Consider the following 27,296-nt stretch of genomic DNA (forward strand, 5'->3'; position numbering starts at 1 on the left):
CCTTAAATCACAGCGAGGGAATGAAAACACACATTTGATCTAATAAAGTTTTATTTTCTTAGAAATGGCAAGTTTTCAGTTTTCTTTTGTCTTTCTAAGAAAGTATACCCCTTTTTGAATTTCAACTAGCATCTACTAATGGTTATTGAATACTTCACAATATATTAAGTCTAGATGTTATGGTACATGCATACGATTCAGGCTGCATGAGGAGCCAAAGTCACCACGATACACTGGGGGAGGGGGAGGGGGGGGTGGAAACGGAGGGGGAGGAAGAAAGGGGGGGGGGGCTGCAGGCTGACTTCGGTTCCAGTTAAAAAGGAGCTGCGGCGCCTCCTGCTGAAACCCTCTCCACGAAAACACTGACTGCAACAACGGAAACACACGCACGCACACAAACGTTGCACTGTACACGACACACATTTACACACACCTCTTTATACAAGCGTGGAGCCCCCTCCACCGGCCATTTAAACTAACTCACAGGGAGAGGGTTTGTAGTGTTTAACAAGGTCCTCTTTCACAGAAAGAAATTCACTACTGGAACCGTTCAGTCGCTGCAGTCCGACGTGGCGGGCGGCGGAGGCGGAGGAAGGGACGCTAACCAAAGAAAAATAATAATTATAATAATATATAATAAAATAAAAGACATTCAAATACAGTCAGCTTTTTGCTTGAAAATACAAAACTACATGAGAAAGCATTGAAATAAAATCCATTCATCAGAACATATATTTATATTTATATATATATAATTTTTTTTTTAAAAAAGCCCAAGTGCTCCATCTCACACACACACACACACACACACGCACGCATGACCAATCTTTTCCTTTTTTTAATCCAATGGTGATGGCAGCTGTGAGGAAGCAGGAAGTCTTTTTAAAACAGCAGTTCTTGAGAAAGGGGGCCAGAAGCTGAGGAGCAGCCCCGTGGAGACCCCCATGCTCTAAGCGCCACCAGGTGGACCTCAAAAGCCCCCCTCAGAACACGTTCTGCAAAAGTCCAGCTCCACAGCTCCCTCTAGTGACCTGCTGTGGCGAGCGCGGCCAGATGAGGCCCCTTCCTCTGCAGCCTCTTTCCGCTTTTGATCCCGTCCGAGAGCGCTGCGCTCAGAGTCTCTCTGGGTCCTTATAGCTGCAGGCGGATGCACGTATACCACTGTGTGTGTATGGCTGTGTGTAATGCAATGTGTTTGTTTGCTTATCTGGGGGGCGGCGAGGGGGGGAAATCGGGTGGAGGGGGGTGGGTGGGGGGTAAAAGGTGGGCTCTAACTCGAGCAGCCGCCTTCAGTTATGTTGTAGCGTGTTGGACTCGATGGGCGGCGCCGAGTCGTACAGAGTGTCCGTGTCGTGTGTGGGCTCTCCGGCCAGCGTGCACGGGTTGGACAACGTTCCTGCTCCGCAGTCGCAGAAGAACCTGGGGGAGAGCGAAGGATTTAAATGAAAAACTGTACTTCTTTAGGTATAAAGAGAATGGGATTGTTTTATTCCTTTGGAAAGAAAAAAAACAAACTAAAGACTGCGATCATTGCCGTTTGTCGCCATTTAAAAACGGGGAAAAAAAAACAAAAACAAAAAAAAACACCAACAGTGCTGAAGAAAAGTCCTGCATCACTCCTAATTACTAAGTACAGGAGAAACAACTTTAGGGTCGTCTTCAGGTTTAGTTTTCCAAACTTTTTCCTTAAGTCTTGGTACTGAAAAGTGCTTTATGAATAAACTTGCCTTGTCTTAAAAAAAATGCAAACAAAAACTGCTGTTTTTTCACACCACTTTAGTCCAGTCTTTGCACCTAATATTAATCTCGTTTGAAATGATCCAAAACCAGCATTAAAAATTAAAGCACTTTGAAAAAAAGTAGACCCCTCCCCCATAACACCTTAAGGGGATCTTAAAAAAAGTAATAAGAGGGAATAATGATAGTTATAAGCTTTATATTATCTGATATTTATCTATAATAACCCTTTGATACCGTGCGTTAAAATGTTTCATGTGTTACATTCAGAAATACAGGAACTTTTCCTTGTTCTAATCATCTGGGTTTGATATTTACCTCCTAACTCAATACGTTTTGGTCTGTTGGTTATTTTTTTAGCTTTATACAAGAAAGTTTTAATAATTTTGGTTGTACAGTGACTTCATAAGATCCAGGTACCACGCCTTTTCAGTCACCCTTATTGCTACTTTTTGGGAGCAACATTATGGACCGTCGTGCTGTTTTGTAGCCGTTTGGATTTTTTGTGACATAGAACTACTTTTAGATACTTTTACTGTGAACATCATTTAATGTGAGGCTTCCAGTTCAATTTACTATTACCGGTACCAACACTTAGACCTCCGACTTTGCCATTCCCACTATCACTTTATTTATCTGTATTTTCAGGTTCCTGGTCCTAAACATTACTTTGCTTTTACTCGCATTTAAAGACAGTTTGAAGCAATCAAAGTCTAGTTTTGGCTTTTTCATTCTACAGTGACATAGTTTGAGAACTGTTCTGGAGTATCAGTAAAATGTTTGTCTCATTGACACATGATATAAATTTGATAACTTTATATTACATACATTTTATATACATATTTTGCATATGTCATTCACATACGTCATAGATAATTAAGGACTCAAAATGGACCATCGAAAAACCCCACAAGCTTTATTATATATATCCAGCTGCGATCTTCTATTCCTTATATAGCTTACAGTGTTGCTAATGTTGATCATTTTGATCAGAAACCACATTAACTTTTTCTAAGAATGTTTCCAGGTTATTTTTAATTTTTTTTATTTATTTTTTTACTCTTTTGAGAATTGTGTTAACAGAGACAGATGGAAAATCATTGTTCATCGCCGTTTTCTATATTAGGATTACTTTGGTTTATTTCCTAACGAAATAAAAATAGCCAGTTTGAAATGATTGATTACTGAGATATTATAGTGGTTGTCAAATCTTCTCCATTACATCATTTAGCAAGGACCGATAAATACTATGTAAATCAGTGGATCTATTATTTTAGTTTTTCCGTTTGGATTTTTTTCAACTAATTTATCAAACTCTTGTGTAGTGTTCAATGATTCCGTTTTTCTTGTCATAAAATTTTGGTTTTATGACAAGAAAACATGCAAGATGTTAGTTTTTCAGGACCTTCTTGCCCCCATTAGTGGGTATAGCACTTGACAGATTTCAAATTTGATCTGCTTTATTCATGACTAAGAGGTGAGGAGACTCAGAAGCTCCGAATTTAAATCGTATTTTTATAGTTTTGTTGGAATTTTATTGCTAGCGATTGTTCAGAAAAACATTTCCCTCTCTCTTTAGCTGACACTACAAAACATGTAGAAAATCGTGAAAATGTGCTCCTTTTTAATGCTCTCCTGTAGTTTAATGGTTTAATCAAATTTCAGTTAAATGCTTTTTTTATCAGGATGTCAGCTTTTTAATAAGAATGAGCTCAAAGAACAAAACAATATGTCAAATGAAGGATTTTCAAAAAGTCTGCAGACATTTCTCTAACAGATTTTTTTTTTTTCTATAAACTTTGAGCTCCTTGGAAGTCAAGATTATGAAAAAGATAAAGTGATTTAGTTAACCTAAATGGTTTAGGTCTGAAGCTCACCGATCGTGTCGTATAAACTCTACGTCGTGTCCTTGGTGACACTTTTTGATGCAGTTAACACAGATGGCGTTCCTATCTGTTGTATTACAGGTGTGACACCTAGAAAGACAAAATAAATCATTTAAATGAAAACTTAAATATAGTAAAAAGGGTAAACCAGACAGAGCATTAAACAGTTTTTTTTTTTTTACCTGTAGAAGTCATGCATGGGATAACTGGTGTAACTGGAGATCTTGTAGAGACACTGCCCCCTGCTCACCGCCTTCTCTATTGCATCCTGATTATTCTGAATTTTGTTATCTGCCAGTGGGTTACATTGAAGGATGGTTAGTAATCGGAACGATCCGGGCTTTAAACGGATATAAAGCCGCCGGTTACCTTTCATGGTGACGTTAACTCCCGAGGCCAGAAAAAGTCCCCCGAAGCGATTGTTGAAGATCTGGTTGCCCTCCAACGTCGCCGTTGCATGGTTAGTGATTTCAATGCCTGGTTCAGTGAATAAAAAAGTCGGCCGTGAGCACAAGAGGAGACGAACTGAAGTTTTTTTGTCTCCTGGAAGAGTCGGGAAGCCAACCTGCAGCGAAGCCGTCAAAAATGCGGTTCTTGCGGAGCGTGGGGTGGCTGTTGGTGCTGATGAGCACGCCGGCCTGTGCGTTCCTGAAGATGTCGTTCTCTTCTAGCAGACCTACGGGGCAGACGCTTCTTCGTAAGCTTACGTGCTCGAGAACAATGCGTTCATTAAGTTAAATTCTGTGTCAAACAGAATTGGTAATACACGGTGGGTTTCTGTACCTCTGCCTCCGTTGAAGATGCAGATGCCGCCATCTCTTCCGTCGTGGATCTTGTTTCTCCGCAACGTGGGGTTGCTGTCCGTCTTGATCCACACGCCGGCCATGGCGTTGTCAAAGATTTCGTTGTCCTCGATGAAGCCCAACCCTGCAACATGACGGCAGAGTTGGATGAAGCTTCGACTCCTGGTCGCACGCCCGGACCGACGCTGCGAGAGACGCGAATACGAACCTGAGTTGTAGACCAATATCCCTCCGTTCTGCCCTCCCCAGATCTTGTTACGCCTTATCTTTGGGTTGCTTCCCGTCCTGCAAAGATTAAAACGATACAACACACTTAGAATATTCTCCGCTCAGTTTAAAGGAAAACAGGTTTCCTTAATGAAAAATGCACTGTAACCAACATGTGATTGAACTTGATTAAAGCAGATTATTTTTCTCATAAAATGCTCACTAGGGATGTACTAATCTAATCCTTGGTATCAAACCAAGGGGTTTCTGGATTATATCTTAGTGAATGCCCGGTAGTTAATTTTAATTTACCTGCACATTTTTAATTAATTTATTATACTGCAGAGCATCTTAGGTGTAAGCTATATATACACGGGCTAGAATTTAATTTAAGTGCCAAGATTCTGTTTTGGCAAATACCAAAATGACTCGATTCGGTATCAAATCTTCGTCCCTCAGTCTCACATTCAGTATTTTCACCGAATACGCTGGTAGAAAGAGTCATTGTACCTTATCTGTACACCGGAGTACATGTGATTGTAGATGTCATTGTCTTCCAGCACGCCGTGACCATTGTCATAGAAATACACACCAACCTGGAGGAGAAAGGAAATTACATAAGTGGAAAAAAAAAGGATTGCTTTTACTCAGCTACACAGATCTGAAAGCTGGAGACGTGACTGTCAATAATAATGCATTTGACCGTAATTCAGACTGCATTAAACTTTAAACTATATTACACATCCTTGGCACCAACATGTGCAAACATAAACAGTTCTTTATATTATTAACACACAAAATTAAAACCCTAACATTTACTTTTTAATAAAAACACATTTTGAAAACTGATTTTTCTGGTAAAAAGAAAAAAAACAGGACTTTGTGTATAAACCACATGTCATTTCAGACCCTTTTTAGTTTGAAAATGTATCATTTTCTATGACCTACTCACTAAATTGTTCAAAGTAGTTAACTGCAGTAAATACTAAATACAGGCAGGATGTGGCTCATATTAATTCAGGCTTGATCAGGGCTACTAATCAGGCTTTATTTTGTGCAATATAAAGCTTGATTAAAAAATAATAGCAACAATTAACATGTATATCAAACTATCATTTTTAGTATTATTTACCCCTTTAATTAAAAAGGTAGAGTCTGAGATTTTTACGGAAGTTTCCGAAGTCCCTTTTTGAACAAATGCGCATGAGCAAGATCGCCGTACTCGCTTTTCCACTCCTCAGGGGGATTACGTGAAATAAAATCTCCCAAATCCCCTCTGGTCTTATTTCTTTCTACTCAGGCCTTCCTCTTCTTCTCAGAAACGTGTAAGATAGTTTGCTTCTTGTAACTCTCAGCCATTTTCAAAGTATACGGTGAGAGCAACGGAGCTACAATGAACGGCTAACACCGAAGCTAACCGCTAAGCTAATCGCTAAGCTAACCGGATACATAAACACGCACAGCTGGGAAGTGGAAACTAACAGGGAACGTGAACGCACACTGGTGTTACGTGAGCACATCACAATGACTGGCATGTGGGACAACCAACAGATAAGGTGATTCCCCCACCACTTGAGACAGAGGGGGGGGGGGGGGGGGGGGGGGGGGGGGGGTGATGGCAAACAAAAAACAAGGCTGCAGCTCCCACAGAGATAAAATTTTTTTAACCTCCCTTTTCTGAATACATCATGTATCGACTACTTTCAGGATGGAAGGACCATTTTACCCAATATAACAAAAAGTGCTTCTGAACAGGATTACCAACTATAGCTTTAAACAAAAATACCTGAACCTCCAATTTTTATGCAATTGTTAAGCAAATTGGTGCGAACTTTGCTTACAAGAAGGAAAACAATACATTTTACTGTATAGTTGTTTTGATAGAAATAAAAACTGGAACCCATAAATCAATTAAACAATTTCACTGTTTATAAGACAAATAAGAGTTTTTTTTTTAATTTGTTGCCATTTTTTGAGTTACTGGCACATTTATTTTTATTTTTTACAATTTTCTTAAACCAGCCACTGTGCCTAGTGGAAGAATTTTTAGATTTGCTAAAACCTTCTCATTTTCTTTAACACAACAAAATCTGAAAATATATTTTCTCATATACCAAACTCTTTACACACAATGTTAAACCAATCACTGGGAGGATGGTACCTGTTTGCCGCTGTGGATGCGGTTCTTACGGAGGACGGGGGTGCTGCCTGTGGTCACCCAGACTCCAGCCAACGTGTTGCTGTAAACCTCATTCTCCTCGATCACTCCCTGGCCTTTCTCATGCTGAAATAAAAGCACAGCACCACAGATCTTCATTTTCCAGGACAGATTTGGACTCTAAAATAAATATCTCAAAAGATCTTCAGGGTGTATTTACCACATAGATGCCGCCGTGCTGCCCATCGTGGATTTTGTTGTGCCTTACGATGGGACAGCTGTTTGTTCGGATCTGAATCCCAGCCAGGGCGTTACCGTAGATGTCATTACTTTCTATTAACCCACGGCCGTCTCCAAATATGTACACCCCGCCTTGGTTACCGTTGAATATAGCATTTCCCCTGAAATGAAGAGGAGGGAATGAGGCGAATCAGCTCCAGGCGAACCCAACGCACCATGCCTTCTGGGAGGTCTGCGTTCTTACCGTATCGTCGGGTCGCTGTTGGACGTGATCCAAACACCAGCGAAGTTATTGGCATAGATTTTGTTTTCTATAAATTGGCCCCGCCCCTTTTCGTGGACGTAGATGCCTCCCGTTTGGCCGTGGTGGATCTCGCAGCGAACAACCGTGGGGTTGGCGTATGCCTTCACCTCAAAGCCCGCTATGCGATTTCTATGAATGTTGCAGTTCTCAAAGTAACCCTGATGCAACGACAAAAAAAAAAAAAAAAAAAAAAAAAAGGACACGTTAGGTCGTCCCAAGGAGTTCCTTCCAGGAAGACGTACGTGAGCGCAAGTAGCTGTATTCACCATGCCGTGGTCGAACGTGAACACTCCTACATCTCGTCCGTGGTGAATGTGGTTACGCCTAATGATGGGATTACCGTGGTTCTTCACCCAGATTCCTGCCAGCGCGTTGTTGCTGATTTCGTTGTCCTCGTAAATGCCCTGCAAAGACAACAGGCAGTCGATCAGGGAGCCTGCTTGTGTCGCTTCTTATGAACAAGCTCTTGAATTTTACCTGCGCGTGGTCTGTGATGTACAGTCCCACGTTCTCACAGTCGCTGATGTTGCAGTGTTTGATGGTTGGACAGGCACCCTGGCCGCTAACACACACAGCTGAACCCACTAAAGACAAAAAAAAAAAAAAAAAAAAAAATTTTCATTTTTCATTTGAGAACCTAAAGAAATGGAAGCTTTAAGTTTGCATATTAAATAACAAATACAAATGGAGGGGCAGAAGAAAACAGCAAAACACTAACATTCTTTCAGTGCAACACTCTTCAGTGCGGATGTTCCCGAGTGAAGACGGCTTAAAGTGAGTAACCTTTAAAATTATTGAGGCGTTAATATCTAATAGATTCAGAAAAAGCACAGAGACCCGAGTGGCTGTTTGAAAGGAAATGGTAGTTTATACGACCTGTCTGCACCGCATTCAGGCTACGTCAGAGGCAGAGAGGGCAAGACTAGAGCAGATAAAGGCTGGTTCGCACTTACCTGACTCCGCCAGATGGATTTGCTCCGCATATCCATCTGGAAACCTTCCGTTGAAGTAATTTTGGGAAGGGGCGAAAATACTGGTTAGCTGATTGGCCTATGTTGGTGATAGACGGGCCAAATAAACCAATCAGATTTGTGTTTTCGTCGTCGCTCTGACGAAAACACAACCACAAGCCAAGCTACTCTTGCTGCTGCAGGTGAAGGGTCGTTAGCTCAGCAAAGAAATACTCTGTAATTCTGATAAAACTTGCTCGATAGCCACGCTAACGCTAGTTTCATCGGCTGAAGCCGCCATGTTCTTTAGACTGAACCTCAACCCGCCTCAAAGCCAACGCTGATTGGACGTTTGTTTGGTGAACGGCTCCAAATTTTCTTTAACGGAGAGTAGCCAGACTGATCTGCGAGTGAAACCTTGATAGCTCGCGAGATCAGGATGGTCTCACGAGGCTAGGTTCGCACGGCAGGATTGTAAAATAGCTGGCCGATTTTCAAAGCCTCGGAGACACCACACGTAACGATAAAACAATCATAAAACATGTTTGTTCATATGGTGTGTGGTGTCCGGTCAGACGGCGACTTCAACACACCACACAAACAGATTTCGCTTAACATTCAGATGTCAGAAGGAAATCTTGCGAATCCTCTCAAGATCAAACGTGAGTTCATAGTAACTAAACATGGACAACCAGGAAGAATAATGACGATAGTCTGAAGACTGATCTTAACAGAAAAAACAAAACAAAAAAAACACATAACAAAAAGAAAAGGAATTGATTAAAGAAGCGGAGACAACGCAACCTAGGGGCACTATGCTTCCTGCACTGTGAAATGGAGGTGAGTTGGGTTTCTTCTCTCTCTCGGGAGCCCCTCACCTCTTCCTGATTGGCTGCATGTTGCATTCAACAGTCTGCATGCTTGTTTGTCCTCGGGGGACACCATACACGGTAGGATACCGGGGCAAGACAATCCAACATGTTGAAGATCCCCCATTTGAGGTCGGAGCGGACCACACCACACAGGTGAGGAAATTCTCTTAAGATTATCTTAACAGACACGTGATAATCGCAGCATCTTGGAGAAGGGAGATCAGGGCGAAAATTGTGCTAAAAGTCCTGCTGTGTGAACCAGCCTTAACAGGAAGGGTGAAAGGAAAACAAGTTGCTGTTTTATCTTCTTTGAGCTTATAACCTGGCATGCATGGAACATGCTGGATCTTAAAAGGGTTCCAGACTCTTGTAAGTGACGTACAAACCTTTTGTCACGTGGGCTAAAAAGATCCAGCAACGTTTCTGCAGGTGTCCCCACCTCAAATTTAAGACTTTTCAAGACCAGCATGTATGAAATGTAAGACCTATATCCCCGACATACAGAAGCGTCAAAAAGAATTGCACTCAATAAAAGCTGAGGGTGTGCTTGTTCAAATTTTCAGGCCAAGTCCACAGTTGTCTCCGAACTCCCAACTACAGCTTTAACAATGCCAGTTAGAAAAAACACGCTTAAACCCTAAATATGCCTGGGATATGAACAATTTTGGCCTTAACAGGAAGTTCAGGTGCACAACTAAAGCCAGGCATACACTGTACGATTTTTTGTCGTGCGAGAATTTTTTGGATCGGGCAGAGTTTCAGCTTGATCGTGCGTCCTGCATAGTGTAGCATACGAGGGGCGATTAGCCTCTTACGACCAACTCCCGATCAGGAATCGTACAGTCGGATAAAAATCAAACATGTTTGAAATTCAGTCGGCCCTCGTGAAGTGATGGTGAGCGCGTCCTGCTGCTGAAGCGGAGTTACGACCGTCTACGAGCCGATTTCCCACAACCGCGACCACTGCGCATGCGCAAACGAGGGCTGAACGATTTTGAAAAATAATCTAAACGCGATTTTTTTCTTAATATTGCAATTTAATGCGATTTTTTTTTGTCCAGTTTAATTTATCATGTCTTTTTAAACATATACAAACAATAAATCAACTTGTTTCCTCGCTGTGCAAGTTAGTTGCTAAAAGACCCACAGCATTTAAACTCGGTGCAGAAATGATTGTGTTCTGACTATGATATATTTCAACCAAAATTGCAATTTTGACTTTTCTCTGCATTAACCACAAGCAACAAAAATGGCTTCTAAATAAAGATGTTTGTAAACAAGGACTATTTAAAACAAGAACTTTTAATGTTTTTATTAATCAGAATATTATTCAAGAGAACAGCTTTTAGTTGATTTGGACATCAATCCTTGTTGAACATAAAGTGCAACCAACAAGCAATTCTATATATTAAACTGATTGACCTGTACTTAATGCTATGTATGATTATACAAACTCTAATACAAGTAATACAATTAGATTATCTCACTGCTGCAACTGTCTTCCCTTCCATGTGGAGGCAAACCCACTTTAAACATTTTACCAACACCTAATGGACGTACATAGCCAAAAATTGCAGACTCTGCCATTTGGAAATTGTGTTTTTTTAAATCGCGATTATATTGAAAATGCGATTAATTGTTCAGCCCTAGCGCAAACAAGGGAATTCTTCTTTTTCTTCTTCTCAGATGAAAACATAGCAGCAGAGAGAATCATGGCGGCGGTACGTGTGACATGGAGTCAAACTACGAAGGAGCAACTCGTAGAATTGCCAAGGCAGCACGTTTCGTTCTAGTGAGCCTCATGTTTAACAGTAAGCATCGACACTTCCTCCCTTTTCTTCTTCTACTGTTGACATTTGGCTTCAGGGTAGACGAGTCCGAGTAGCGCTATCTCCCTACGGGTCTGAGTCCGATGTGCGATTTTTGAACTTTCAGGGTGAGCAGTCAGGTCGCATCAGAGCGTCGAGCCGTACAGTAAAAACAGATACGGAGAGCAGTGAACTTTTAAACCCTGCGGTTTCATCGTACAGTTTGAGCTGTATATGAGTATCACAACTGAAAATATCCTACAGCGTATGCCCGGCTTAAGTCGACCAAAGAGCCAAATGAGTGAATTTTCATTTGATCGGCTTTGATCCGTGATTGGTAAATTAATATTATGCACATTGACGTTTTATGTTATTCTGTCGCGTTTGTTGTTTGCTTCACACTAAATATAATAACTGTTCGATAAATTAAATGGTGCAACAAAATATGAAAAAAAAAAAAAAAAAAAACCCGAGGGTGTGAATAGTTCTGTATTTGCATACAGAGATTGAGTAAAATAAAATAGGTCGGTGTGCGTGGTTACCTGTGCACGTGGAGCGGATGATACAGTGGTCGATGTTTGGGCTGCAGTTGACTGTGATCTCCAGACAGTGGTGGGCGTTGTGATGCTGCGCCGATTTATCATCTGGATTAAACTGAAGAGGGAACAGAAGCCGAGGTCAGACAGAGGACAGGAGAACAGACAACACTTCTGTCTGCCCACCCCATCCACGCTGCACTCTTTAAGTGTTGGCGCTGCAAGCAGCTCAGACTTATAATGAGAAAATAGGATGATTAGAGTTCACTGTATTGTGTTATCCTTATCTAATATAAAACATAAACTGTTATTCTTTTGCCTTGGTGAAACCATAAAACATAATTAAAACACATAAAAAGAAGATAATTAACTGATAATGATTTTTTTTTATGCCTTTTAGGTTACATTTGTCCAATCAGAGTAAGCGCTAATGCCGCTAACTCATATTCTGTTATGTAGGTTTACATGACCCAAGCTGTTAATGAATGAGCCAGCGTTCATTTAATAGGCGCTTTAACTTTTCTCCTGATTGGTTCAGAAATATCCTGTTGCCTGATCTTGCCCGTTTTAAAATCGATGTAATCATTTTTAATAGCCTATTCGTAAAAAGCTGACTCAAAGTTTTGGTGTCCGTTTTTAAATAGCTACTTTAACCGTTGTAGTTCTTATTAATTTTTCTTTCACAGGGAAGGATATTCGATTTAGCGCCGCATGTTTTTATTTCATGGTGCTTCATCGTCCTGTGCTGAAAGCAGAGATGCACCAGATCAGACTTTTGTGTAAGATTCCTGATCTCCTTTCACCTGCTAACACAGACTTGAGCAGATTCTGGTTTCTCTTCAGGAACTACAACAGATCTAAGAAGAGCATTTAAAATAAAGTGAAAACGTGTCTGTAAAAATGCTGAATGCCTGAGTTCGTTTAAATCAATATTTAAAGCCCATTTGTTTGGGATTGCCTTTGACTGTTCTGGTTAAAATGTTTACTGAAACATCATTGGTTTAACTTTGTAGTCCAACTGTTTTTAAAATCATTGATACTTGCTTTAGTTTCCATTTTCCTACATTTTATTCCAACTGTTTTTTGTTTGTTTTGCTTTTATTGTCCAATGTTTCAATCATGTAAAGCACTTTGCACTGTCCTTGTACTGAAATGTGCAACACACATAAATTTGCCTTGCCTTTGCAGATTTCTTGTTTTTGCTTTTTTGTCCCACTTTTGCTTCAGATTTCAAACAAGGTTTAATATTCAGTTCATGGATATTAAAAAAGCTGTTTTCAAATTGTGAATTCATTCATTGAGGGGAAAAACGGCTATCCAAAGCAACATGGCCCTATGTGAAAAGTAATTCCCCCCGGTTAAATAAAGTCAATTTTAATTTAAGTAAGCTGAGCTCAATTTCCCAAACCAAACCCATTACCCTACCTGGAGATATAGTAAATAATTTAAATGGAGCCTCTCTGATGGCTCAAAGAGCTCAAAAACCAACAGGACATCTACATTTTCACAGCGCTGTGTATTATTCTACCCTTCATGTCATTTGTTATTTGTTTTAGGTGCAGAGGCAACTTCACATTGCTGTGTGAGAAAAATATTTTAAAACACAATACAAAATAATTATGAATTCAACATCTCAAGCTCTGCACACACTAAGATAAAAAGTTCAACACGTTCCGCTGCAAGCTTGATATAAATAATTTCCTTCAACCAACAACAGTGGATGCCAGACTGCACGACTTGCTGCGGTAGCAAACGATAAACAGAAGATTTTGGGGGGTTAATACGCCTTTTAGTGGAGTCGGAACCCAAAAAATAGTGAGAAAGGGACGTGTAGAAGCAAAAAGCTTTGCAAAGAAGAACTAAAAATCCCAATAAAATCTCCACTTGATATTTGCCTCGGGACGTCTTTGGTCACTCGCACTGAACCAGCACAGACCACAGATTCAAGTGCAATAACAGAAATATTCCTACAAGAGTTTAAAAACATAAGACTTTGTCTGAGACGGATGGTAATAGCACAGCGTCCTCACTAAGACTAAGAAAGTAGAGCACATCACCCCGGTTTTAAAGTCCTTACACTGGCTCCCTGTATCTCAGAGAATAGAATTTAAAATCCTTCTGTTAGTCTATAAATCCCTGAATGGATGAGCACCTAAATACATCACAGACTTATTATCAGTGCATCAACCCTCTAGACCACTAAGATCTTCTGGCTCTAGTCTATTCTGCATACCTAGAACCAGAACTAAACACAGAGCATTTAGTTCCTATGCTCCACTTATCTGGAACAAACTTCCAGAAAACTGTAAAAGTTCTGAAAGACCTGAGCTCCTTTAAATCGAGATTAAAACATATTTGTTTAAGATTGCCTACTGTCCTACTTAAACTGTTTTAAACATAAATAGTTCAACCTTGTAGTCCAACTGTTTGCTTTTAGTTTCTATTCTCCCATGTTTTATTTTGTTTCTACATTTTATTCCAGCTTGCTTTTATTCTGCTTTAATTTTCCTATATTTTAATCATGTAAAGCTCTTTACATTGTCTTTGTACTGAAATGTGCTATATAAATAAGTTTGCCTTGCCTGAAACCAGGTTCAGCGCCTTATATTAGCAACTAGTATGGCTAGCATTATTAAACTCTGGTTATTCAATATGCACCCTTATATTCATGCCAAACTTTTCAAAACCAATCCGGTAAGAATCCCTGGTGGTGTTGACACTTTACCCAGATTCCCGGCTACGTGTGGACTAGGCCGTAGTTTCAACTAGCCGTTCATCAGTTGAGGCAAATTAAGCTGCTGCTGACCAGAACAGGAAACCAGCAGATTTCGTGGTGCATTTCTAACTAAATAAATTTAACCCTCCACTGCCTTCATATGACATTTGGCATCATTAGTTAACTTGGAAACCGAAACACGCATCCCTGAACGTAGACATGTTTTGGATTTGCAATAATTTCTGACAACTGTCCACTACATGTTCATGATCAATGTGGCTCCACCAACAGGAAGTCTTTTTCTCAACAGCAAAGACAAAAAAAAAAAAAAAAAAAAAAAAGGTATGACTGAATCAGCAACCCTCAACCATCCAAGTAGGTCATTCTCTTAGATTAACTACATCTACTTTTAAATCAGAAAACTATACATTTTAAACTAAGAAATAACAGTATTCTTCATTTTTGATCAGTAATACAGTCAAATTTTCCCCTCATTATGACATTATAAGAAAAAAAAAAAGACAAGAGGGTGAGTTTTTGTTTACCTTAATCGTCATGTATCCCACATATGCATCCTCTGATCCCTCCATGAAGACAAACGTTGAATCTCTAGTATTCTCTATGACGACCTTGTCTGCTACTTTCCCAGGTGCTGAGAGCAAAGCAGAGACCATTCATTAAGCCCCACAAAGGGAGTTCAGCGAGCACCCCCTCCGCAGGAGAGATACGGCCTGCGTGTGGAAGAAGCATCGAACCATTCAGCACCTCTCTCTGGTGACGACATACTTACCTGCACCAATCATGGTGATGGGAGACTCTATATAAATCCACTCGTCCGTATAGATTCCAGAATGAACAAAGATGAGACCGTCGAAGTGGGCTTCTTGGACACCTCCGAGGGCGTCCTCGATGGTGTCGTAATACTGCGAGAGGAAAGACGCGAACATAAACGTCATCCTCGGGACAATTTGGACAAGCGGGGTGATTTCAAAGCGCCGGCAATCAAGCGTTTAATGCTGCGGTGAACTCACCAGCATATTCTCCCTGCCTTTGTATCTGCCGGGGTTACTGTAGAAATGTTCGGCAAAGCCTGGCTTTACGTGTGCACCCTTGTACTGCAACACAAAAAAGAGAAATCAGTTAAACCGTTGTAGTCGTACGTATCCTGGACATCCTCTCGCTCCTTGTGGGAGAGAAGGTCTCAGCCTGCACATGATGGTAGCCGCGCTTGCTACCATGACCAGCCTTAAAAGTTAACATGACACCAGCACTGGTGTGCAAAATGCATCAAACCAACACAGGTACTGAATTTAATGGAGATAGCAGCGTATTCTGCAGTAGATGTAACCAGATTCTGCATTGAGCCTAGTATGAGGCTTTAGAAAGTTCAGAACCCAATAAATCGTTTGATGTAAAGCAGGAGTCTTCAGCCCTGAACCTCGGGGCCCCACTGTCCTGCAAGGTGCAGATATCTCCTTGCCTCCGCATACCTGACTTAAATAAATTAGTGATTAACAGGCCTCTGAAGCTCTTAATGCCCACTGAGGAGGTCACACTATCATTTTAATTGAGGTGTAGTGTAGAAGAGACGCATCTATAAGATGCAGGACGGTGGGTTCTGAGGACCAGGGCTGAAGAACCCTGATGTAAAGTCATGCTGATGAGATGCCTGAGAAAGAGTCACCTGTATAAAGTGCAAAGTAACCCAGCACTGTCCTTTCCACATACATTGCTGTAAACTGCCAGTCAGCTGGCTGAAACAACCCCTCCCCCCCTCCAAGAAAGACCAGTTCAGTTGGTTTACAGCTCCAGTACTATTTGACTCAGGAGTGTTGCAGCAGAGACACAAAAAAGTTACAGGAGTTTGACACCCCAGGTGAAATATTTCCAGTCGTGAAAAGCTGTGGTGCGCAAACAAAAGTTAGTCGTGCTTTCAAAAGAAATGCCTTTACTGTTCCGCAAACTACAAGTGGCACGTCTGTTCAGCAGCCAGTGAGCAGAATGACTACCTGAGCAGATTACCCGCCAAACATCAACTGGTTATACTTGTGTAACTACACAGAGCAGAACTGCAAAGGGGTGTTTTTGTTGTGTGTAATAAGCAGGGTTAGGGTATTATTTTTGATTATTCTATGGAAAGGCTTCAGACAACATTATAGGGAGGATTCCTAATTAATACCAATCTAGGACTATTAGCTTCACAACAGTGGAAAGTTTTGAGCTTTTCTTATTAAACTAAAGCAAAAAGACCATGACAGAGATTCATTTAAAAAAATATTCTGACAACGATAATGAAAAAGCATTTCTAACGAAGGGTCTCACATACAGTGAGCATCTCAGTCTCCAGACGTTACAAACTGAAGCCGACAGCGTAAAGCAGAACATCCAAAAAAAAAAAAAAAAAAAAAAAAAAGGTTTACAAATGTACTGAATGTTTGGACTTCACTTTAACTTTTTCTACTGGGTGCTCGTCCTTGCTAAACTTTGCCATTTAGGACTTTTGCCACTCTTGCTTGTTTGGGTGCGTGTGGTAGCGCTCATTTTTGTTTGAACAGAGGCCATTAGAGTCATAATATTGCATCCGATTTGGTTTTTCTCTCCAAACAATTTATGAAACCATCTGATTACAAAGAGAAAAGCCCTTATCCACATCGGTGAAGTGGATAAAGTGGAATAAGTGGAACTTATTTAAGTTGGACTGAAACGGGAAAATAAACCGATGACGTGCCAAACTGACCCGCGGGCTTTCTGGTTACATTCTTACCAATAAAGCAACGAGACCGGCTCCCAACCAAGATAAGTCACAACTTCACACCGACAATTTCAGCCCTTTAACGTGTTTTCATCTCAAATCAACACAGTGGTACCGGGTGACTCCCTTATTCAGGGCTCATTACGACTTTACGAAATTTGGACATTACGCCCAAATCGAAGACGAGGACTTAGCCTGCCACACACTTTTTACACAACATGAGCATAAACATACAACTGATAAAAGCCACTGTAAGGTTGTTTGAACTGTTCGAATGATAGAACAGCTTAAAAAACACCACAAAAGTTTGAACAACATGATTCTTATAGAATAAAACAAGAAGTTAAGCAGCAGAGTCGTACTAACCAGCTGCTGGAAGCTCTCTTTCCACGGGTTCGTGTGCTCGTGGTCCTCAGGGCTGACCTGGTAAAACCTGCCCGGCTCAGGGTGCATCATGGGACGCGTGTACTCAAAGACCTCCATGTATAGCCGTTTCCTTCAAGCGGGAAAAAGGAAAAAAAAGCACAGAATCTCAACGGTCCGGCTTCCTCGCGGGTTAGGACAGAAAGCGAGAACAAAATCAAGCCGTGTTCGCGCGTTTGATATAGAGCACCCACCATAGGATGGGGTCGTTCGCTAGCTGGCTGAATCTCTTGCACACGCAGGCTGCCTGGCAAAGGTCCTGCTCCAGCAAGTAGGAGAAAATCTTCAAAACAACCTCATCTGGAAGCTTCTGCTGCAGATACTGTTCTGCTGGGGCTGCTAAAAATATACAAAAACACACAAAAAAACACAGTGTAAGTCTGAAGAAAAGGTTACCATCACAGTAAGACTGGACTGTAACGCAGCAATAGAACTAGGTATCATTTTTTTTCTGTTGTTTTTTTTTTTTTTTTTTTGCTAACACTGCCTATCAAGCTGAAGAGCTTAAACACACCTGGAAGGTCGTGGGTCTTACCGGACACTCGTGCCCGCTTGGCTCGATGACCGAAGGCATCTGTTGACGAAGTGGAAGCTCCCTGGAAATGCAGCAAAAGCGATTCGTCGGCAAAGTCAAAAGCTTGTTGCGATGTGACAGTTTAAATACCACAAATCAACATCCCTCCCTGTATTTTACACGTTTACCCTCTTCATGCTGCAAAAAAAAAAAAAAAAAGGAAGCGATCTGCAGCAAAGCGTGCCCACCGCCAGCGTTCAGTCTCACCTCCATGGGGCCCTTGCTGGGGCAGGCAGAGGCGGTGGCAGAGGCAGAGGCAGCAGTGGTTCTCTTGGGAAGCAGGGTCTTGCGTCGGAGCTGGTAGGGACTGTTCTGAGCACCTGGGCCGGACTCCTCAATAGCCATTTCTGCTGCAGCGGCCGCAGGAGCCTCCTCATCTAAACAGAAAAGTGTTGTGGGTATTGAATAAAGATGCAACGATCAGCAGGAGTCAGAATTCCCCCCCCCCCTACTAGCAACAAAACAAAGATCCCCCCCCACCCTTTTCAGTCTACAAACAAGTCCACTATGTGCTTTGATGGACTTTTTTTTTTAGTTTAACTGAAAAAAATCTGATAAAGAACTTGTTTTGAAGCATTAGTTGAGATGATCTTGAAATTCTTCTTCTCTGTCGGATTCCAACAGAAAGCCTCTATCAATTTATCGCTTTTATGCAGTTCTACAAAAATCTAAAATCAAGAACTTCAGACCTTTTGAAAACTGGAAGTCGAAAGCCACGAAAAGCTTGATCAGAGCACATCTAACGCGTTATAAATTGGGACTAATGTCAACTAAGCTGCTGTTGGGCAGTTTTATGAGTTTATAGTGACGATACTACGATCAGAAAATCTGTGGCCGTCACTTTAGTTCCTGTTTGATTTGCGATTACGTTACAGGGTTCTCATTAAACGCACCCTGAACTCAGGCCGTCATCCATTTACGGTGCATGCTTTATTTTATAGACATAATAAAGGGTCAATTGTCAAACTTTTAGATGGACAAAAAAAAAAAAAAAAGTTTGATTTTAATGAAGCTTTTATTTTTCTTAGCATCAACTGAACGGGCTGTTTTCAAAGACCAGTACACCAAAAATAAACGGATTTGCAACATGAGAACATGTTTTTCTAATCAAAATAAACCATTTTGCACTTTGTCCACGTCAAAGTGTAAAAGGAAGTAGCAGCGGTGGGGTTACTAGTTTATGTTTTTACCCTCAAAGACATCCTTTTCAGGAGCATTTCTTCCTTTATCCAAATGTTATAATTTACTTATATAAATTTATCAATTCTCTGAGCATGCCTTTAGCTCATACTTTAAGTCTTTTTAATCGTGTTTACACATAAATTGAGGGGTATAAATAATCCAAAGACATTCAGGGTTGAAACATGCTTTAGTCGGTTAAAATGTTTAACCTACATACGTGATCTTGGTATGACCTGGAAGTTCTTCTAATGCCCTGATGAAATAATCATTTTGACAGATTCTCTGGCATACCTACTGGCAACGTTGTACTTCTTTTTTTAGCTACAGTAAATGTGTGAGAAAATGTTCTGGCTTTTTTTCCCTTGGAACTAAATAAAAAGGTAATAAGTAAAAAATAAAAAAAAAAGGTCCTGTGTTGAAATTTTCATGGGATAGCTCAGATTTTGAAAGGTTATTATAGCTGGGGTAATGACAGTAAAGTTTTCCTTTGTTTCTAAAGGTTAAGTCTGTGATTATGTCAGTGTAATTAATTGTGTTTAGGTCGTTATGTTCCTTTGCAAATGCAATTTCACTTTGCTCAAATCTTTACAATTTCAAATATATATAAAAAAAACACTTTTTGTTCTTGTTTTTTCTGTTTCTTTTTTAGAAATGATGCCTATTTTTGTAATGAATACTTTTTTTCTGGCGCAGTACTTTTCAAACATATTGATGTAAATTAAGGGGCACAAATTACCCCAAGAATTTCACATTTTTAACACGACTGGACCCATCTGGAGGATCTTTTGATTCTCTTTTAGATGAAAATGCTTGCTTTGACACAAAAATGCTTTTGAAATTTTATTAACATACTAATTTATAGAAACACGAGGAAAAGCATCTCCTATAAACCAACATGCATAACTAGGAAAAGTACTAATCAGTGAGTCTGTGGTTGCCCTGAGGAGATTGCACCTGGCTGTCCTGCCACTTATAGACAGCTTTTCATTTTCTGGTTGTAGCGTCAACAATCTTTGTCACACATACCAAGTCAAGCTGCACAACACATCTAATCGCAGTTATTAGAATATCAAAATGTGCAGTATCACAATTGCAAAGGCCTGCTCAGATGCAATATTTGATATATTATACACCGTGTGTCATGCATTCACTCTGCTTATCAATAATATATTTGCCCAGTCGGATGGACATCAACTGGCCTTAATGCCAACATCTAACCCGAATAATATCCTTTTTTTCCCTTACTATTCTTGCTAGCTAACTAGTATTGTCTATGTTTTGGCACAACAAAACTGTGCTCAATTTACTTTAAGCTGTTTATTGTTTTTGTTCATTAATAACCAGTTTGTTAGCTGATGTTTTAGCTAACAAAGAATTGGTGTTTGTTTTTTTTCTCTGCCCAGGGGCTGAATAATCTATGCTACTAATAAAAAAGAACCATAATAAGTCAATGACCTGACATTTATTATGTCCACACAATAAAAGCAGAACATCGCAGATGGTTTTGTTGAATGTCTTATGGCCACACATTTTTAAAAACAAAGTATGTTTTAGCGAGTTTGGGTCACAAGCAGCTATCCCACAATTGCAGCCACTAAAACGCTACAGCTGTCCTAATACTCGATCATACACAATCTCGGTCTCGTTTCAAAGTTATTTTATGACTTTTTAAATAAACAGGCTGCCTGGCTCTGTAGCGATTCTGGAAATCTTCGTACGGCGAGTTTAATAGTTGGTAAAGCAGACAAAAGGTGGGTGACTGATAATGGCAGATGCGCTCTTTGCAGCTAAAAAAAACGGCCTTTTCCACGTTTGGCTGCCCTGCAAAGAGCCTGATCTGTATGCATGTGTCGTTATCCCACACATCCACAGCGCTCTTTTGTTGCTGCTGTCAAATTAGGGACAAGCAGAACGGTGTCGATCAGACGTGCGGCTAATAGCTAAAAAAACCGAACTGCGTAGCTGGCAAATCCGCGGTGTAAACAAATAGCAGACACCGGCAGGGAGGACAACCCGACAACAAAACGAGCTTCGAGCTTACAAACCTGTAGATACCCGGCCGCTCCGGTTATTTCACCTAAAAGCTAAATAAATAAAAATAATAATCACTCTGTCACAGCCTGTGTTGCCCGTCCTCCTTAGGCAAGAGCGACCCAGCTAGCACTGCCCCTGTCGCCGCTGCTAATGTTTTTGTTTAACGTTACACCCCAAAAATGGCAGTCCTGAAGCTCCTGCACGCGCAGAAAACGGCGGTGACAGCTGAGAATGCAGCAGCCGGGGCGGCCGCGAAGCTTGGTGATTACAGCGGGTTAGGCCGTCCCTTAAGCTCCCAGCTGAGGAATATACGAGCCATTTATGATGTCCGCCTAGCCACATACGCATTAAGCGAAGACAACCCCCCACACAACCTCCTCCTCCTCCTCCTAACCTGGTGAGCTAGCTATAGCCCCAATCACTCAAGCCAAACAAAGCGCGGCCTGGCCTGAACCACGGAGCGAGAAGCCTCGGGTTTTCCTAAAAAAAATAAAAAAAAAAATAAACCCGCCGCTTCTACGTTTGCTAAGCTGTTCAGCAGCGACAAAGAGGGTTGCATAAAAGAGAGGTTTCGCCTAACAGGGCTTTGTTTAAAAACCATTAGCTGGCCGTGGCCTAGCTTACCTCTATCCCCGTTGATTCGTTCGGGCTGCAGCGGGCGCGGCCTCGATACTCGCCTGGGTCTCCTGTTGGTGGCTCTGAGGGAGTTCATCTGGGGAGTTGGTTGTCGGAAAAAAATACACCGCTGTCCTCAACCACCCACGGGTAAAATGTTGCCCTTTCACTGGAACAGCCACCCAGACGACCTTTCCCCCAAATATCCCCACCGATAGCGACCTAAAACTCCCTGGTTTTGGGATGTAATTGCTGTTTTTTCACCCCGCTCGGTGGTATTTCAGCTAACCCCGTTTCACCGCTCGGTGCCAGCTCTGCCTCTCTCCGTAGCAGGAGGAGCCATTAACTCGCACGGGAAACAATCGACAGGAAAAAAAATAAAACGCAACGCCGGCTTAGCCAATCACATTTGGTATTTCACAATATCAAATTCAATGGACCAATGAGAACGCTCGTACCAAACGCGTTCAAGCAGCCTCCATGAAGGCATTTCTGGTGCAAAACTGTGCTTTGTAACTGTGAACTTGAAGTTACTGAAGAAGTGCTACTGGAGTAGTCGTGTATTGTAGATTAAATAATAATAATAATAATAATAATAATAATAATAATAATAATAATAATAATAATAATAATAATAATAAAAGATAAAATTACAAGATAAAATGAAATAATATAAAACATATAATAATAGTAATAATAATAATAATAATAATAATAATAATAATAATAATAATAATAATAATAATAATAAACTGTCAGTCAGCCGGATTTTTCAGTTATCAACACACCATCCTTACAGTTAACAGCATTTAGAAATTAAATAAACCTACGGGTAATCACATCGTTGTGGCCGCCACCTTCCGTGTTGGTGCAGAAGGTTTTTTTTTATCCATTTGTTGGAAAACCCAGACTTGAATTCCTCCACAGGGAACAGGCTTCATTAAAATCCCCATAAAACTTTTCTGTGATTCTTTCGTCTTTCGGGAGTGAGTGGAAACGTCGTACACTTTTGAGCACCCTCAGACTTTTCAGCTCTCCTTTTTAGTAACCACTGTGAACTTAGTTTGCGATTAATATGGCATTATTTTCTCTCAGTAGCTTCAGCAGCGGCTGCATCCTGTTCCAGCAGATAATATTGTGAGGCTGATCTGGGACTGCTGTCTGCTCACTGCTCTGCCTACCTCCTCTCAGGTCAGCCAGTGACTCAGCTGGGAGGAGGAGGGGAACAGGAAGGCCGTTTACTTGATGGTGTGCTCTTATTGGAGAATATGAATTTCATAGAAAGACAACCTATGTAGAAAGACAACCCGTTTTCTGCTCTGACCATTTTTGAGCCGATTAACAAAGCTGACTGCCCCTGAGCAGGTGCTTTGGTATTCAGTTTTGACATTAACATGCCCTCATCAGTGCACAACAGACTATATTATACCCCCAAAACCCCAGAAAAATGAAAGTTGTTGTTATGGCACCTTTAAGTATATCTAGTTATGTACAGTACATGGAGTCTCTAGGAGTATATAAACATTTATTATGTAGGCAGCCTATCCAGGTGCTGTGTAGATATCTTTAACTTCTGTTTGTTCAATACCATGTAGGGTCGTATGTTTCGGGCTTGTCAGTTTTCCCTTTTCTCTATTACGTTTTTTGAACAATTACATCACAGTATTTACTGCAAACCTGCGAAACAAGGCGATGGACTCCTGGCTTACTAGCTTTGCGAATCCGCCATTTTTATTGTTTTCGCCACAACTTTGTAGTCCAAGCTTAAGGATGCCCAAGCTGCAAGTGAATAAGTGAAAATGTATAGTTGCTCACTACACCGTCCCCTAGCATCCTACAAAATTGGCAGATGAGGTGGAGTGGAATGCTCTCCAACCTGTAGGGAGCAGAGTGTGAAGATTTTCCTTTTCACTTAAAGAAACACAAAAACAAGATTTAAAGAGACAGCCCCAAAATGAGTGCTCTCAGACACACCTAGCTTATAAGTGATAAACTAGAATTTTTTAAAAATTCACAATGAAGCTCCGTCTTGTGGTTTTGAAACATGACACTGCTTTACAGTTTTTGACTCACACGCAGGTTTGCAACATGCTTTACATTAGTTAACTCATGAGAGCTAAAAGATGGAGATGCTGGAGGCTGAAGCCTTAAACCCATGGTCGCAACAAACAGACAGCTACACAGGCAGCACAAGAAGAAGCACTTTTACCAAAAAAAGGGGGTATGTCTGTGATTTGGTTATATCTTGAATTTAGGACGTCCAACACGAGCAGAAAATGGTCATTTGCAAACTATGATACAAGACTGTTCCCTCACCCAGTGCTAACACAACAAACCTCTTCTCACCTAAAGAAGAAACACAAAAAAACCCCCAAAAAAACATGGGAATCCAAAGAGTGCGAGGTAAAGCAATTGTGAAACAGCCGGAGCAAGTTGCAAAAATAAAAACTTTAACGGAGTCGTTAGCGCGATGCACCCCAGCGCCATAAACAAATCACAGTTGCCATCTCGCATTACATATTTAAAAGCATGATACCCGTCTACGAAGTTGAGAAGGAGAGCTTCCGAGATATTCTCAAAGTCCTTGACCCAATTTACGTTATGCCCAGTCGCAAACACTTCAGTGAAGTCGAGATGCCTCGCTTATATGAAGCATGCTGGGCCAAAGTAAAAAAGGAGGCTCGCAGCACTATGCCTTGACAACTGACCTGTGGACAAGCAGGGTGACGCAGCCCTATATGAGTGTAACCATCCATTTCATCAGTAAAGACTGGACCCTTTGCCTACTTTCCAGATGACAACACAGGAGCCATGTTGGCCCAAGGTATGTGTGTGTGTGTGTGTGTGTGTGTGTGTGTGTGTGTGTGTGTGTGTGAAGGGCTATTATGCATTTTGGGCTTGGCTGTTCTCATATTGTCCTTTTTATTATAGTGTTCTGTCATTTTTACTGTATTAATTCTGTGCTTTTCTGCTCACAAACTTAAGAAACTAAACATTAGTGCACTTTTAAATAAAAAAAAAAGTAGTTTATTTCGGTAATTCAGTTTAAATACCTGTATGATTTGAAAAAATATGTAAAAGATACTGTAGCTCTACCTCCGCCTCATCTGTTGTCATCTGATGCATATATATTGCTGCACTAAAATGTATTTTTCTCATTTGTGACAGTTCAGTAAACTAACCAGTATCTATCTATCTATCTATCTATCTATCTATCTATCTATCTATCTATCTATCTATCTATCTATCTATCTATCTATCTATCTATCTATCTATCTATCTATCTATCTATCTATCTATCTATCTATCTATCTATCTATCTATCTATCTATCTATCTATCTATCTATCTATCTATCTATCTATCTATCTATCTATCTATCTATCTATCTATCTATATAGTTATTGTGATATAAAATAGTCCATGTTGTGATATCAGATTTTTTTCCCCATATAACCCAGCAATAGCTAGTTCTATTTAAAATCTGTAGCCACAATAATTTCTTTAAAGTGTAGCCATGAAGAATGTTGTAGCAGAGATGGTTGAGGGGGGTCTGTAACACCCAATTACTGTTACAACCTGACCATTAGGAAGAACAATATTTAATGCCATGATTTCAAACTGCTTCATAGTACATTTTAAAAACAAGATCTGTGCAGTGCATTGACAAGTGTTCAGTTTTCATAACACACATCTGGTTGGGGCTGTGAAGGTATTGAGGTGCAAGGTTTTCTTCTGAAGCAGCATTTATGGTGGAGAAGAAGACAATGGTTGGATAACCTTCATGCTTGCCTTATTGTCCTGCATCTGTGGGCAACTGCCAAATGAAACCTTTGAGAGAGTGGTTTCTCATTCAGAAGGGTACAGTCCCTCTTATGAAGAAGCCAGGCATTCAAGTAGCACAGGTCAAGGAAGTAGCCAAACAGTGGAACATGCCATTGCTTTGATTTTGCTGGGGTCTTGTGTGTACCAGCATGTCTGAAAGATAAATACCTCGTATATCATAACTGTAGGTGTGACAAAGACAAACTTTTGTGTTGGTTATAAATTAAAAACTTTATAGTGTTATCTTTTTATCTATTGTTTTATCTTTCTTTTTTATATATATTATTGCTAGTAAAATCATAAAATTGTTCCAAATGCCACCACAGGGGGGCGGACAGAGACAGTTCTAGTACCCAAGCAGTACCTGGTAAAATCACCACTGGAATGCTGGAGAGTAGTCAAGAACTTCCTGACTCGTCTGTATTCTTCTGTTTAATTAGTGTAACCTATTTTCAAGTGAGTTCTGGGCATAAATTGTAGTAGCAGAAAATACATTTTATAAGTCACTTTGTTCTATTACTTATATCGATACCCATAAAGCAGCGTTAAATATGTTAAAAGTAAATGAGAGCACTGGCAGTTGAAAGTGTCAAATGAAGCACCTGGTATGGCTGTGTTATTCCTTTCTTTTTCTGTATTAGGAATTTCATAGTGCAGGGCTCCTGCATTGATCTTTTTCTGCCTGAAAATGTTGTTTATTATTTGGCCTTTTATTTCATGAGCAAATTTATTGTCTTTCCGTTAACAGAAATGTGTAAATTTATAGAAATGGTTTCTAACTGTGGGAATGCTGGGGAGCAGATAAGAACTTCCTGCCTCGTCAGTTTTTTTTCTGTATAATTATTATAATTTGTTTTTCAGCATGTTGACACCAGACTTGGGACCTGTAATATAGACACGATTCAGTGATGGGCATGGGTCATCAATGTTCGAGTGGGCGTCTTTACTCGATACCAGAAACCAGAGGCTCCACAACCATTTTTCATCAGTTCTTTGTCTGTCATCAGTGATGCTCCGCCCATTCGGCTGAATCAGACAGCGCCGGTGCATTTGACTCCCAGTTTTGCATGGAGGTTTTGTATCAAGTCTAAACTTGTGAAGTAGTTGTCACAGAAGATAACTGAGAGCTGCAGCGCTATTATGATTTTAGATAATGTCACTTTGGCTCAAAGAGGTAGGCATAGCACTTGTTCCTCCTTAATAAGGGGAACACAGAAACACATGGATGCACTTTGTTAGAGCTCTTGTGCTCTTATATGCAACCATACATCCTCATCCACACTATGCTTGTGAGTAGGTGGAATCAGAAGACTTTGCTTACAAAGCTTCTCAAAAAAGAGGGTGTATTTTGTAAAAACGGTCTATGCTGTTGTAATGAATGAATGGGCGTAGGTTTTTGAATCTTTTCCTTGGCATGATATTAGCTATCAGGTTGTAACGAGAATCATGGTGCCAATAATCCTCCATGCCTGGGAAACTGAAAACACCCATAAAGAGCAGCATTGCAAGAAAACTTTCAGTCTCCTGAGGGCTAGAATTGATTGGATTCCCCCATTTCATGGGCAGAGTAAAGGTTGATGTGGTGAGCCATATGGTGAATCATCTCATGTGTGTGAAAAGTGTCTTGAAACACTACAAGAGTGTCTATAGCATCAAGAGCTTCAAATATCGAATC

General features: G+C 40.6%; 1 protein-coding gene across 4 annotated transcripts; it reads right to left on the bottom strand.

Moving 5' to 3' along the window:
• Positions 1 to 33: 33 nt before the first annotated feature.
• On the bottom strand, positions 34 to 22,148 carry fbxo11b (F-box protein 11b). 4 transcript variants are annotated; one of them, XM_036142001.1, is made up of 22 exons: positions 21,807 to 22,148; positions 18,174 to 18,343; positions 17,928 to 17,988; positions 17,587 to 17,728; positions 17,336 to 17,465; positions 15,249 to 15,332; positions 15,008 to 15,140; positions 14,763 to 14,869; positions 11,508 to 11,619; positions 7,813 to 7,919; positions 7,602 to 7,739; positions 7,276 to 7,493; positions 7,012 to 7,192; positions 6,795 to 6,917; positions 5,144 to 5,229; positions 4,635 to 4,711; positions 4,407 to 4,550; positions 4,189 to 4,299; positions 3,993 to 4,100; positions 3,806 to 3,914; positions 3,615 to 3,713; positions 34 to 1,419 (listed from the first exon to the last, which is right to left on the bottom strand). In XM_036142001.1, exons 1-22 carry the CDS (start codon positions 21,892 to 21,894, stop codon positions 1,290 to 1,292), a joined length of 2,658 nt encoding a protein of 885 aa, XP_035997894.1. In that variant the 5' UTR covers positions 21,895 to 22,148; the 3' UTR covers positions 34 to 1,289. The 4 variants fall into 4 exon arrangements, with proteins under 4 accessions (XP_035997894.1, XP_035997892.1, XP_035997891.1 ...); XM_036141999.1 differs by having other exon boundaries at positions 17,587 to 17,731; XM_036141998.1 differs by having other exon boundaries at positions 17,907 to 17,988.
• Between the last annotated feature and the right edge of the window lie 5,148 nt (positions 22,149 to 27,296).

Source organism: Fundulus heteroclitus, chromosome 10, assembly GCF_011125445.2.
Source record: "Fundulus heteroclitus isolate FHET01 chromosome 10, MU-UCD_Fhet_4.1, whole genome shotgun sequence".
Lineage (NCBI taxonomy): Eukaryota > Metazoa > Chordata > Actinopteri > Cyprinodontiformes > Fundulidae > Fundulus > Fundulus heteroclitus.